The sequence below is a fragment of the Falco cherrug genome, chromosome 1 (assembly GCF_023634085.1).
Source record: "Falco cherrug isolate bFalChe1 chromosome 1, bFalChe1.pri, whole genome shotgun sequence".
In the NCBI taxonomy this organism is placed as follows: domain Eukaryota; kingdom Metazoa; phylum Chordata; class Aves; order Falconiformes; family Falconidae; genus Falco; species Falco cherrug.
In genome coordinates, this window is record NC_073697.1 from 93,186,795 (window position 1) to 93,201,175 (window position 14,381).

At 45.9% G+C, this 14,381-nt stretch overlaps 1 protein-coding gene across 13 annotated transcripts in view; it reads left to right on the forward strand.

The window, feature by feature from the left end:
- The window catches only part of NF2 (NF2, moesin-ezrin-radixin like (MERLIN) tumor suppressor), a 49,457-nt gene that overhangs the window by 7,392 nt on the left and 27,684 nt on the right, over nucleotides 1-14,381 (forward strand). For all 13 annotated transcript variants that reach the window (XR_008731787.1, XR_008731786.1, XM_055707552.1 and 10 more), the window contains exons 2-8: nucleotides 4,121-4,246; nucleotides 5,295-5,417; nucleotides 7,677-7,760; nucleotides 12,276-12,344; nucleotides 12,841-12,923; nucleotides 13,620-13,695; nucleotides 14,006-14,140. Coding sequence is in view for 11 of the 13 variants with exons in the window: in XM_055707552.1 (XP_055563527.1) it covers nucleotides 4,121-4,246; nucleotides 5,295-5,417; nucleotides 7,677-7,760; nucleotides 12,276-12,344; nucleotides 12,841-12,923; nucleotides 13,620-13,695; nucleotides 14,006-14,140 (696 nt within the window). In the remaining 2 variants the exon portion in view is untranslated. The remainder of the gene's footprint in view (nucleotides 1-4,120; nucleotides 4,247-5,294; nucleotides 5,418-7,676; nucleotides 7,761-12,275; nucleotides 12,345-12,840; nucleotides 12,924-13,619; nucleotides 13,696-14,005; nucleotides 14,141-14,381) is intronic.

Below are 14,381 nucleotides of genomic sequence, written 5' to 3' on the forward strand. Positions count from 1 at the left end.
CCTCTTGTTAAACCTTGCTTCTAAATGGAAATAACATCACACGATGGAAGCTGAGCACATCTTCCTGGGGCTTGGTCCCCTTTTCTTCGTGGTCTTTCAGACTGTCACCACAACAGGGACTCTGTGCTCTCTTTTCATCTCTAGCACAGAACTAACGCTTAATAAAATGATCTGCTGAGGTGAAAAGCCATTTTCTGCATTATTTAAAGATAAATGGGTGCAGTGAAATATTCTATAGATGTTAGTCATTTCTTCCAGGTCATGCATTAACCTGGTGCTGTGCCTTCTGCAGAGCGGCTGCATTGCGTGGGGTGCAGAGGGACTGTTGGCAATGGATTTTCCCTGGGAAGCAGTGTGCCTGGGCTGAGCTGCTGAGCGCTGCCTTAATGCCCTCCAGTCACTTGTTTGTGCCCTTACTCCCCAGCCTGACCCCAGGGACAGCTGAAGCTCTGGTGGTTTGTGTTTGTATCGACACGGAGGTGAGATCTTCATCTGCCGCCCCCGGACAGAGCCAGGTTTTGTCCCCAGCGGTTTGGGTACCTCCCTGTTGTCTGAGGAGAGCTTCTCACGTGAGGAACCTTGATCTTAAATGGTTTAAAAAGTGTCCTTTTTTTTTTTTTTTTTTTTTTTCCTTCCCTTTTCCATGTAGTTGGCGTAAACTCAATTTGACATGGTTGGAAGAAAAGCATCCGCCTATACCAGTGGTTGATTTTTTTTTCCATAGACCACCTGCTCAACCCTCTGCAGGGTGGCTGCACCCTCTTGTGCCTGGCACCCATTTTTTGTAGCACTTCGCTACAAAAGTGCCGACTTCGTAGTGCTGGCACTCCTTCCTTGTCACCCCACAACAAGGGAATCAGATAACCCTTCTGCTCATTTTTGCAGCTGGTTTATTGACTTGTTAGCTAAGGAGCAGTTGTGAAACTTGATGGAAGGGTTGTGCACCAAAATAAATTGTCCAGTTGCCTGCTAGCTGGAAATGACTTTTGGTGCAGGTTAATAAATAATGCAAACCCTGTTAATCGACGCCAAATGCAATGTCTCTGCTGGAGAAAAAGATGATGCCAATAACTGGTACTGGAAGCACTCTATTCTAGCCACTGGCTGCTGACTTTTAAGTGTTTGGTGCTGTTTACTTAAAATGCTCTGCTGATAAATTGTAAACACTCTGTATTTAGTAAAGAACATAAATTCCAGCTCCGCAGAGTAACAGCCTTGCAGCGCTTACCCTGTTTATAAAGCAGCTTGTCCACGTATTCCTTCAACGACTCGCTGGATATATCTAACAACCTGTGTTGCGATCATACTAATGGAAGAACGCAAAGCTGCAAATGTAAGAGGCGATGCCTGCAGCTGATCGAGGATGCTGAGGTGACGCATCTTGCTCTGTCCTGTGGGTCAGGTTCAGGTTATCATGATGTAGCTTTTTATTGGGACATTGAGCTTTATTATAGCATTGTGCCAGACGCTCTGGCATATGGCTGAGAGGGAATTTTTCTGCTCTGAGCCTCTTTGTTTTGTTTTCAGGAGCTCGTAATGGCTTGTGAAACCGTCTTTGCGCTTCAGGTGTCACTTTAGTGCAGAGCAGGGGAATGGCGTTACTAGCAGAGGATGGGATGGGGAACTGCTAGCCCATCCTGGCTCTCCCCCAGGCTCTCTGCCCAGCCTTGGACAGCAGCTCTCCTCATACCCTCGTGCCTGGGGGAGGCTTTTTTGCGTTTTACAACCAGGAAATGTGGCAGTTAATGATACGAGTCCTATCAAGTAAGGGTAAGGAGGGCTGAGGTCCTGAACGCCTCTAAAGCAGTTTGAGCTCAGCTGTCAAAAGACGCCACTTGAATGCAGATAGTTATTTTAAGTACCGAGGTGTGGAATGAAATCATGTATGTTGAAATAAACGTGGCTGCTGTTCCATTTATGTATTTAATGAAGGTAATTCAGCACAGTCAGGGAGGCTGTCTGAGCGTGTTACTGTTGGAGATTTCAGCACTGTGCGGGCAGGAATGTAAATATATATTTCTGCTATAACGTACTCGTGCAGTGACAAAGCAGCGGTGTAAAATCTAGCAGCAGAAGCAATCGCTTAAAATATTCCTGTCACCAGATTAAAATTGCAAGGAAGGGGGAAAACACACAAAGCTCTTGCTTTAATGCTCACTGCTGGTTTTTGAAACGAACGGCTGGCTTGCTTATGGGGAAGAAATCTTTGGGTCATGCCAGCTGCTGCAGGGTGGTGAGCAAAGTCGGGGTGCCTGCGTGTGAAATTCTGCAGGGATGGTTTGGTGGGGAGCCACAGCGGGTGGAAACCCCGGCTCAGGGGGGGATGGGACTCAGTGGGTTTGCTCCAGGTTTGTTCACAACACTGATCCCATGGGATGTGGAGTGTCTGGGGAGGAGACGCTCCTGTTAGCAACACGCAGGGGCCTGTCCTGGGAAAGGTTAGGTGCAGGGCTGTGTGCCTGCAGGCACCCATCACTCCTCTGAAGCAATAGGCTGTAATGTGGTCCTTGCAGAAAGAAAAAAAAAAAAAAAAGAAAAAAAGCCGATAACACTTTATGCAAAGCAGTTTCATTCCAGTTAAGAAATAGCCCTTTGATGGCAGCCTGTTTTTATGTGCCTACAGAAATGGTACAAAATAGCTGTTTAAATGTGTCTCGCTCTGTTTTGTCTGAACCCTTGAATTAACCTCCCTCTTAAAATAATAGTCAGGAAAAGATCTTCTACAATCTGAACCATCCTGTGCCGAGCTGGAGCTCATCATGGGGACTGGAGGCTAGCTAAATGTGTGAAATTAGGGTTTTATAATTACAACCCTGCAAAACTTGCTCCTCCTGGTGTTTTTGACCTCGAGGTGTTGACGGTGGTTGATAGGAATTGCGGAGAGGCTGTGGCGAGCCGTCTGGGGGTGTTGGTTTTTTGGAGGGTAACATTGACTTTATTCTATTCTGGGACTGCCAGTGTGTGTGTTTGCGTGCCCTGGGAGGGGGAGAAAATAACGATATACTCATTTAATCAAAGCCAGCAGAATGGCAATAAGCTTGTCCTCGGCGGCTTTGCCCACAAGGCGGCAGTGGGTGACAGCGGGAGCGGCGCGACACCAGCCCCAGCAGTCCCTGCCGAGCCTGAGCATTAATATTGATGCTGTCCAGGTGGCACCAAGATTGAGTTGTAGTGACAAGAGAATGTGCCGAGATCCTTTTGCCCTAGGGCTTTAGAGTAATGGCCATATGTCTCGGTCCAGCAATTGTTTCCACTGTGCAGATGGAAGACCAAAGTGGCTTTGGCATATTAGATTAATCTGTTTTATGTCCCTCTTCACCTTTCTGCCTCCCCAACGCCTTCTGTTTTTATGAGCAAACTTCAGTAGCAACATAGATGCAGCTGCAGGATTGCTCGAAGGACATGGTCTTTGAGCAGGACCAACTTTCTCAGCTCCTGAGCTACTTTTGTCACCAACATTTTCAGCAGAAAATGCAGTGTTGACCCTATCAAAACATGCTCCAAGAGAACCGTTGACTTCAGTGATAATTTTTTTTTTTCTCTGATCTTTTTCCCTTTTACATGTGCAGGGTCGGTGGCTCTGGATGAACACACTTTGCACATAGATCGTTTCACTTCTGATTTTGGGGAGTGCATTGCACCCTTGTCTGTGAAACCCTGTTGCTGACGCTGGAGCTTGTGCAGGGCTTCCTGGGACTATTAAGTGGAGCCGTTAAAGCTATTAAGGGGCAGTTAAGAGTGATTTTTATTTCTTGCTGGAAACAGGCTGCTCATAGCAGTGCATGGCTGCTCAAAAGGAACCTGAATGGACCCTTCAGGTCCTCTGTTGAATGTTGGTGGGTTGCCAGAGGAAGAAACAGAGGGTTTTACAGTGTCGTTTTTGGAAGGGGGGAAAAATCACATCTCTGTTTCCTGCTGAGGTTGGAGCTGGTGATCTGCAGATGAGATCAGATGGAAGGATATAAAGTATGCTTCATTAAGATGTTTTCTTATCTGTACCAGATGCCTTCTCCACACTGTCAAAGACCTCGTGAGGTGAAAAAAGAGTGGATTTGGTTGAATGGAGATGAAGTTCTGAAATCTATCTTTGTAACTCTGCTTTCTCTTTGCTTTCCTGCAGGTGAAGTGGAAAGGGAAGGACCTGTTCGATCTAGTATGCAGGACACTAGGACTCAGAGAAACCTGGTTCTTTGGGCTTCAGTACACTATCAAGGATACGGTGGCCTGGCTCAAAATGGACAAGAAGGTTGGAACCAAACCTCCCTTGAGAGGTCGTGTGGGATGACAAAAGACGATGTACTTTGCTATTTCCTTGAATGCTCAAGGTTGTGTTATGTGTGGTGCCAAAGTGAACTGGGTGAAGTGTATTTAAATCTCATCCCCATGGCATCTGTAAGTTAAAGTAAGGAGAGGTGGCAGAGATAACCCCAGCTCCTTCTGAGCTGTGAACCTTGGACCGTACACACTGAATCCCCTTGAGGCATGCGGGGAGATGGCCATGCTGGGATGCTGGACTTCAGAGTGACTATAACATAAATGCAACCTAAAAGCCTCTCTTCTGTGCCACTGAATGACAAAACCATTAGTGGAAAAGTCAAATTGCATCTTGGCTTCTTTTGTTTTTGAGATGTATGAAGAGCTGGGGAGGGGGAGAACCAGAGGAGTGAGAAGGAGATGGAGCTAAGGGAGGAAAGGCTTCCCAAATAGGCGAGCCTCCAGGTTGCTGAGAGGTGGGTTGGAGAAGTGATAAACATGGTTCTGTTTGCATCCAAAGGATGTTACACTAAAACCAGACAGTAATTGAGACTGTGAGGGAGGTCTGGGTGTCTCGTGTGTTATGCCAAGGTTTTAAACTAACATCAGTCTGAACTGGGCAGTGCCAGCACAATAGAAAGGTAGCGAGGAACAGCACTGAAACAAATACAAGAAGAGGCAGTGCGGGGCAACAACGAGAAGGTTCGGATGGTGGCGTAGCAGGATATAGCACCGCTCTGCGAGGTTCAGCAGAGGCAATGTGCGCACAGCAGATCAGGATCAACCTTTGCTGTCTCATTTCGCATGCTGTTTGTTTCTGACTTGTTTGTTTTCTTGCATTCTCAGGAGCGTCAGAAATGTTTGTTTGTTTTCTTAACTGTGGTTTCTGAACTACTTAGCTTGGTTCGTCTGTTCTAGGTGTCTAAAGTGCTTGACAAAAGATGTGCTGATCTGAACAGAAGGGAGCTGTGTCTTGGCTCCAAGAGACAGAGTGCTGAAGAAGCTGGAAAGAGTAGCTGAATGGCTCTTGTATCCCACAGGTTCTGGATCACGATGTTCCAACAGAGGAGCCCGTCACCTTTCACTTCCTGGCCAAATTTTATCCTGAGAACGCAGAGGAGGAACTGGTCCAGGAAATCACACAGCACTTGTTCTTCCTGCAGGTAGGAGCCATGTCAATACAGTGTTTTCCAGCCTGAGGGAGAAGGAGCTAGGATGAGCAGAAGTGTGAGAAGGTTGCAGGGTCAGAAAGTTGTCAGCAGAGTGTGGATCCTCATCGTTATGTTGACATCTCTCCGAAGGGAGTTGTCTTCAACAACTACTTCGTAAAATAGGTCAAAGATGGTTTGTCTGGATGAAGCAGTCACAGGTGCCCAGACTTGCAGACCTCGTAAACTCGCTGTCAGGAATGATTAGGTGATTTGTAATATTAGTGTGTGGTAGCTAGGGGAAATGAATCTGTCAGATGTGGGCTTGAATGACACACACAGCCTTGGAGTCCACCTCTCTGCAGGGTGTGGATATCAATTGTGCTGAGGGATGGCAGTTGCCTTTGTACATGATAGCATTGTTATGTGAAGCAGGGGAATTTCATCCTCAAGAACAGAATGCAGCCAACCTGTTTCATGTTCAGGCTGTACAGCAAGGTTCACCTCTTCAAAAATCAGCCTTCAAATAACTGGAGCGGAAGAAAATCCCAGCAGCAGAGCTTCATCAGAGACTGATGGCAGAAGCACAGGAGAAAGGGAAACCTAACGGTCCCATGTGCCCCTGTAACTCGTGCCCTTATGTTAAAGCATTTGGAAACTGTGGTGAATGCATCTTCAGATTTTTTTTCTTTTTTATTTAAAGTACGCTACAAAATTTTGCATCCTGAGAAGTCAGCTCAGCTGATGTTGTAGCAGTGCTGTGTGGCTGGTAACAAAGAGCTTCTGTTGCAGGAGCTCTTTTTCAGACAAGATCAATTTTCTGAAACTATGTCCTATAAAGAGTTGTGTCAACTATGATTACTGGGACTAGAGTAGTCTTAGTCAGACCCCCTAGGCACTTGTTGGGATGGTTCAGCTGCTCTGTGGCTGTTAATTTGAAGTTTGTAAAATAAATACATTATAAAGATTTTAAAAATACACTTAAGTTTGTTACACCAAAGTAGAGGCAACCTGGACTTGGATGCTTTTGAAATAACCACTGTAGACTTCAGTGTGCCGTGCCCTTTCAAATGGATATGAAAGTGAGCTCACCAGGTTCTTGCTACTTCTCACTCTTCCAAAGTTCATCTTTGTTCCTCAGAGCTAAAGGACTTCTAAATGTGAAGTATTGCTGTTAATTTCCAAGTTCTGTCTCGTGTGCTCGTGTCTCCGTAGGGCTATTTTTAAATGTCTGGTTTGCCATGGGTTTTATCCTTGATGAGGAAAAATGCTGTTGGCATCTTTGAAAAGAAAAATCAGAGAGGAAAAGCAGTTAAGGCTGCATTTTTATAAATGCAGACCGTGACTTTGCTACTAGGATTTCTGATGATGAGAGGAGCCTGGGCTCCTGTAATGCATATGGGAAACAGGAGCGCACGTAAGCTTGCAACTGCTGGTTTTTATCTTAATGCAGTGGAATATCTTCTGTGATTGTGTTGTAACCAACTTTGAGGACTCAAAGCATGTTATAAATTCAAATTGATGTTACTGCATCTCTGTGACAATCCATTTAAGTCTCCCAGGAAATAGTATGTTTTTTTCCCTATCTTTATTAAGGAAAATTAAGTGTGCAAAACCAAAAAATATCAAACATGACAGGTGTAATTTTTTAATGCACAGAAGCTAGGAAATGTAAAGCTGTTGTTTTTGGGAACTGCACATTGGTTCCTCTGGGAGTGTGCACAGGGCTTTGCCTGCTGCTAAAAGCACTGCCACGGAGGTGACTCGCAGCTCTCCTTGCTGCCAGTGGGATTGGAGGGAATTAGCCTCGAGCACAGGTGAGCACTGACTCATAATGAGGCCTGAATATCCCAGAGCAAAACCTTTGTGTGCTCAGAGACTCAGCTGCAAATTTCATTTTTTTTTAGTGGTGCGTATAGATGTCATATCCATCCATAGCTTGTACCTTAAGAGTTTTATAGTTGTGTTTACATGCAAGATTTTTTTTTCCCCCTCTTTGCCTTTAGCGATGGTATATAGGTTCTGTCATTTTCCACATATAAATTTAGCTCTTCTTGCAAACCTGTCTGAAAAAGGCGGCCAGTGAAAGCCTGAGCCCTTCCCTTCTGAGCCACCAGAGACATCCTGGGCCTGAATTGTAATTAGTGTTAGGAAAATTGTTAACTGTGTGGTTGACAGCTCGAGCTAAACCAAACTGTAACCATCTGTTGTGACAGTCATGCTTTGCACTGCTCTACTAAATGTATGTTATGTGTCCTTTACTTCTGTGTGCAGGTGAAGAAGCAGATTTTGGATGAGAAGATCTACTGTCCTCCTGAAGCTTCTGTCCTGCTGGCCTCTTATGCCGTCCAAGCCAAGGTAGGCACAGGGGGATTCTCCAAGGGCTGCTGACGTTGGTGATGTGTTAGTGTTGCTCCTGGGAAGTGAGGTGCTTTGTGATATACCTGCTTCCTGAGGAGGGGGAAGGCAGGGAAAGTTGTTAAAAGTTGGGAAGTGAGGGGATTACACCAACACTGTTGCCTTTTCTGCATGACTGGTTCCTGACTACCCTCAGACCTGACAGATTTTTGCTTGCTTTTTCCAGGACTGTTTAGCAAGCGCTCAGCTTATGAGCTGCAGTGCCTGCTCAAGTGTAGCTTACTACTGGAGCAGGTGAATTCCCCGAGCCCGTGATTTTTTGGCTCTTGTCTCTGCTCTTGCCGTTGCAGCCGTAGGCAAGCCAGCCGTGGGACTCACAGCTCTGTTGCTTCCCCAGAATACCTGTCATCATGATAACTACTTTATTTTGAGTGCTGCAGCTTGCCACCTAAATGTTATTGCAGTGTTAAAAGGCTCTTCCTCGCTTCTCCCTTTATCTTGGGTGTTTGGCCTCACTAGACAGAGGAAGAAGTCAGTGGTCACTAAGTTCCCCTTGTTCCTTGACTGAATTCTGCTCTGGACCCAGAGTCAGTGTGTTTTGCTGTGGATTTATTTAAGAGAACGCTGTTTTCCAGTCTGGAGCCTGCAGCCTTGGACAGCTTGCAGCAGCCCACAGCAGAGGGACTCCTGGGACAGAGGAAGCAGCACAAGGTTCAGAAGTGGGGACATTCTTGCAGGAAGGGAAGTAATTTATCTCTGTATATGCACAACATGTACTGCTGCTCAATTAACAAGTCTTCTAGCTAATCTCCAGTTTGTGTGTAAAGATAATGTCTTTGGAAAAGGAGTGACTGGAGTCTGATCACAACCCAGCTACGTTATCACTGTAGCTTCGTGGTTGTAGTCACTTGTGACTCTCTGGATGTGATTTAGGGAGGCGTTTTGGCTCTCAGGAGCGCAGGCAGGTGGCCGTGCCCTGGGTTTGGTCCATCTGCTTGTCTTTGAGGGGCATAACTGTTGAGCAGTTTAGGAGAAGCAGGGTAGCTCTCTGGTTTGAGACCACCTTATCTGACAGTGCAGGAGAGGGGATTTGGCTCTGTTGTCTGAAGAGGGCCTGATCCAGGCTGGTTGGAAATGGATGCCAGTCCCCTGTGTTTCACTGTGGCTTTCTCCATTGTGCTGTATAATCTTCCTCATAACCCTTCAGTCCGTGCTCGGCTTGTCTGAATGCAGCCCTGGGTGACATGCAGCGGTGTTCTTTGATGAATGTTTGAATTTACTAGAAAAAGATGTTTTCTCCTCATAGCCAGAATATTGATGAAACCGTATTTTGTTCAAGAGACTCATCAGCCAGGGAAAGACAAGTTGCTTTTAGAAACGTTTCTATTCGTGTGAAACATTCATCACTCTTATTAGAGTGCATGAGTAAACACTTACTTGGCTTTTTCTCTGTTGACCTGCTGAGCTGAGGATGCATAGAGGATGACTTTTCCTGTTGCCAAAATGAATAGACCATTGGGTAAATATTGAGCGCTGTTAACTCTTGGCCCTGACAGCTTCTGCTCGCGTGATCAGGAACAGGGTGTAATTTGGTACAGGACTGTTGTGCCGTCCCCTTTCTCTTCTTGCGGCTCAGCTGCTGACCTTGCGCTCAGTAGCACGCTCGGCATGCTCAATGCTCGGTCGTCTGGAGGAGGTTGTCTGGAGTCAGAGCAGTTCTGTTAACCTTGCACGTCTTGATTCCGCACAGAGATTGTGAGAAAGTGGAAGAGGGATGCCTTTTCTGATCTTTGCTAAATGTGCTTTCATGTCTGCATCAGATGTCACTTCTCCTTGCTGCCCCTCCAGGCTAGCCAGGCTCCAGGCTGGGTTTCCCCTTCTACTTTTTTTGTGGGTTTTTTGTTTGTTTGGGGTTTTTTTTCAGCAAAGGAGGAAGCTGAAAGCATATGTTTGGTATGGAACTGGGAAGAAAGATGTTGCAGGTCATTCCTTACAGTTAAATAGGATAATGATGTCCTTTCTGGACAAGAAGGCGGCCACTGAGCACAGTAATTTTGCTAATAACATGCTGATTTGCATGATTAGGGGCATAATAGCCTGACATAGCAGTGTGTTTGCATCTGATACAGCCATTTGATTGACAGCCAGGTTGGTTTGTACTGTTGTTGCACACCTACCTGCAATAACAAAGCAAGCGTGTGGGTCATAAAAATAAAAGCTTATTTATTTCTATATCATTGTGTTCGTTTGGGGAGTTACTATGTGTTTTCCCCTCTAGCCCTGCATTTAAACCACCCACGCTGCTTTCAGATGTTGGAGGTGGTTCAGGTTTTAAATAGCCAGGAGAGATGTGGAATCTACCGAAAAATGCATCCCGGCAGGAAATGATGATGTCCAGGAGGTTCTTCCATTTCTTGCTTCTTAAATGCAGATCGCTGCTGTGCCGCAGCCTTCTCAGCACTTCAGATCTTTTAGCACTAGCAAAGGGCTGCTCTTTTTTTTTTTTTTTTTTTTTTCCCCTCCTTTTTTTTCCCTCCCTCAAAACAAACAATACTTGGTGTTAATAGTTTGAAGATGAACATGCTTGTGTTTATCCAGCATGATGTAAGCCAGGTGTATGAATGAGGAAAATAGAACTTCCATGTGTAACCAGGAATATTAATCAGATAGTTCAATTAGCAGGAGCCGAAATTCCACAACAGTTTTGAAGTAATGATTTAATTGAAAAGGTCTTTAAATGTATGTTTGCCAAATCGTTTGAGCCAACATATACTGCAATACTTAAGCCATTTGTTGATTTTTTACTTGTGAATAATTAATGTTCTCATCTAGACTCCCTCTTGGTACAAATATTCCTTTGGGACATGGTGATATTTTTCACCACATAAAAATCACATAATCCATACTTAGTCTTGGATATCCATGGTAGATCACAACAGAAAATAATCACGTTAATCCTATTTGCTGTTATTTTCATCACCTAAAAATGATTTATTTTCTGCGTTTCCAAGGTTATTGGAGTTGTTTCCTTTGCCAGTACCATGTTTTTATTACTGTTCCCTTTTGATGTGGGTTCAAGGGATGTGTACCTGCAATGCGCTGCTTTCAGAGGAGCTCCAATCTGTAGACCTTGGAAGACAGACAGTTGCTGCTGCTCAGCACCCTCCAGAATGAAATCCATGGTGGTTTTGTTATATTAATTGAAGTCTGAGTCAGTGTTGATTGTTGCATGCTTCCTTTGCATCTGCATTGGCTCCAAATCAATATTTGCGTCTTTAATCCCTGCTTGTCATCTATGAAACATTGCTTGCTGGGCTGTGGAGAGGATGTATGCATAGACTCTTGATGCTGGGCTCTTGTTTTGGTGTACAACGTGATGGTTCTGCCATTAAAAGGAAGCTGATAGGGAAAGCTTGCTGACTTACTACATGACCACCATGTGTGTTTTGGTCTTGGTTTTAAAAATTGTCACCGTTTTGTACTTCCTGAGCTGAGGTTCTTCAGAAAAGCAGGGAGGGAAGGGCTGCCTCCCTTGCAAAATGAGTGACTTGAGCAAACGTTGCCATGTCTTTTGTAATTGGGTAATGTCACTGCAGAAGTCCTGTTTGCCAGGTGAATGAAAATCGCAGCGTTTCATGTACGTGCCTCACATCCATCATCCTCCTCTCTTGAACTTGCTAGGTTATTTGAGGTGCTGTTTTCTGGCAGTTTCCTGCCCTCTTAGGCTGTACAGGAGGTAAATTCATTTTCACATGCACTGCAGGGACACTCAGCTTTTCAATCTGTTAAAATGACTGAGAAATAAAACTGCTTATTGTATGCTGCTCAAAAAGATGTAAATCTAAACAAATACTAGTAATTACTGGAGGCACTTAAATCTGAATTGGATTCCATGATCCAGTTGCGCAACAGACCCTCCGGCAGAAAAGCTGGCACCTGTCTGAGGTGAGTCTGTCAAACTCCTGTAATTTTTTTATGTATTTGTTCATTAGGGTGGTGAGTAGCAACAGAGAAACAGCCATCTGCCTCACCTGAATTACTGGTATCGATCAGGGGACAGGTCTCTGTCTATATCTTGACTCTCTTTCCCACTGTCGGTGGGACAGCAAGGACATCTCAGCTATAGAGTGAGTCTTTCCCTGTGTCGGAGGAAGTGTTTGCTGGGCATGCTAATTAGAGCAGAATAGAATCATTCAGTTGGAAGGGACCTACGGTGATCAACTAGCCCAACTGGTGGTAGATGTCAGCTGGTGGTGGGAAGTTTTGTTCTGCTTCCAACTTCTGCGGCATAGCAGGAGGAGGATGTTAGTTTCTATTAGCAATCAAATAACAAAGAAAATACAGTTGTTAGATCTACCGAGCAGCATATGTTCAGTGCTCTAACAGGTTGTGATGTGGAGGCTGTAAGCAGCCTGCATTTGCTGTCTCCCCAAGGGGAGGAGGTGTAAGGGTGAAGACTTTACTTGCCCCTGTTGTTAACATGGGGTGGGCCATGGTGTCTGTGCTTCTTTTCAGTATGGTGATTATGATCCCAACGTCCACAAGCGAGGCTTCTTGGCGCAGGAGGAGTTGCTTCCAAAGCGGGTAAGGAGCTCGGCTGGGTGGAGGATTAGGTTTCCAAGCCTGCTGGTATTTTGGGCAAGAGAGCCCTTTGCAGACAGGGTTTCTGTGGGACTGCCTGAGCCGATGCACCCTGCTTTGTTTTCCTTGGGCTTCCTTACCAAGGCAGACAGTATGAAGAGGTGTATCGAGGGAGGAAAATTCAATCTCTGTGTGACATTTTAACAAAAACAGAAGCAAGTGTATTCTTTCTTTTCATGGTTTCATCCTACCTGCATCTCCTCAGGGTGGCCTGGGGACAGTTTGCCTGTGCTGTGTGATTGGGAGGGCTGAGTGAGCGCTGGGTGATCGCAGGGTGTGGGGCTGAGCGTGCCCTGCTGAGAGTCACCTGTCTTGAGGTTGGATGTGGTGCTGGGGAGGGGATGCTTGGGGCTCAGGTGTTCCTGGCTTGCTTGCTGGCTAAGGAGACTGTGACAAGAGCAGCAGTATGACCTGGTCTCTGTCTCTCCACCTATCTCAGGTAATAAACCTGTACCAAATGACTCCAGAGATGTGGGAGGAAAGGATAACAGCCTGGTATGCAGAACATCGAGGCAGAGCAAGGTGAGTGTGTGCTGCAGTGGTGGGTCAAGGTCAGTCCCCTCGCTGCAAGAGTCACAAGGGTTTGGGGAGCTTGGACAGGTGATGGATGAGCTCTACTGACAGCAGGATTAATCCCAGCTCACCTCTGCAGCAGTCTCATGACGGGCAAAGGGCTTGCTTTGATTGCTCTGCATCTGCCCTGCCTGTCCCCTTGTCACTGACAGGGTCCTCGAGAGGTTTTAGGACTGATGCTCAGTAAGGGACCACCTGCAGCAGGGCAGGGAGGCCGGCAGCCTGCCTAGAGGGTCAGGGTGCTTTTTGGGCCAGGAAAAGAAATGCAGATTCAGACTGGGGAGGTGTACCGCTGCCTTGGGTGGTAAAATGCTCCTTGTGGGGGATAAGTCTAAAGCCAGATGGATCTGAAACAGGGGCCTCCCAGCCAGGGATTGCCTATTTATGCTTAAGGGACTGGGAGATGGAGAAAGCAAGGCTTGAAATGCTAGGCAGGCATCAGCAGCCATTAAGATGCTGGCAAGCTGCAGAGTGGGATTTGCTGTTGGACTTTATTGATCCTGCCAGCAAAGACAGGATTGACCTGTGTGATAGAGACAGTCCAGGCTTCAAAGCCTTGTGAGTACTTAGGATCAGAAAGAGCAACCATTCCCCTCTCCCTGATTCTACCAAACATTGTAACACTGGCCTTTTTTTGTCTGACAGAGATGAAGCTGAAATGGAGTATCTGAAGATAGCTCAGGACCTGGAGATGTATGGAGTGAACTATTTTGCGATTAGGGTGAGTGCAGATTGTGGGTCGTGTTTTCTTGCCGGCATAGCTCTTGTGTTAGTCCTCATCTTTTGTGTTGCTGTGAGATTGGATGAGTGGAGCCTTCGAGAGCCAGCAGACCTGTGAGGTGGCTGCAGTGTGTTGGTGAGAGTCCTGCTGCAGTGTGTTTCATTGCTGGCTGCCGGGGAGGGAGAAGCTCTTCTAACATGCAGTGCTGGTGGGTCACTGCTCAGGGCTGGTTGGTGAAACCAGCAATGGTTCATGTCAGACCCTCTGAGTGGAATAAAAGGGTTTTCTGTGCTTTTCTTTTCTCCTGTAGAATAAAAAAGGCACTGAACTGCTCCTTGGAGTTGATGCCTTGGGTCTCCACATTTATGATCCAGACAACAGGTTGACTCCTAAAATCTCCTTCCCGTGGAACGAGATCCGAAATATCTCATACAGTGATAAAGAGGTATGGATACATCTGCCCTCTTCCCTGAGGGCAGTAAGAACAGAATTGCAGTTTAAAATGATTTCTCTTGGCTTCTGCTGCGCTTGCTATCACCAGCTTAGCTAAAGGCAGCTCATCTTCTGCAATTGAAACTTCAATTCCTAGCCTTTCTGAAACTTTCCAGGAGTGGGCGTACAAGGGGTCAACTGGGAGCTATTCTACTCTTTGGTTTTAGAATATGTTCAAACTCTGTGTAATTTTT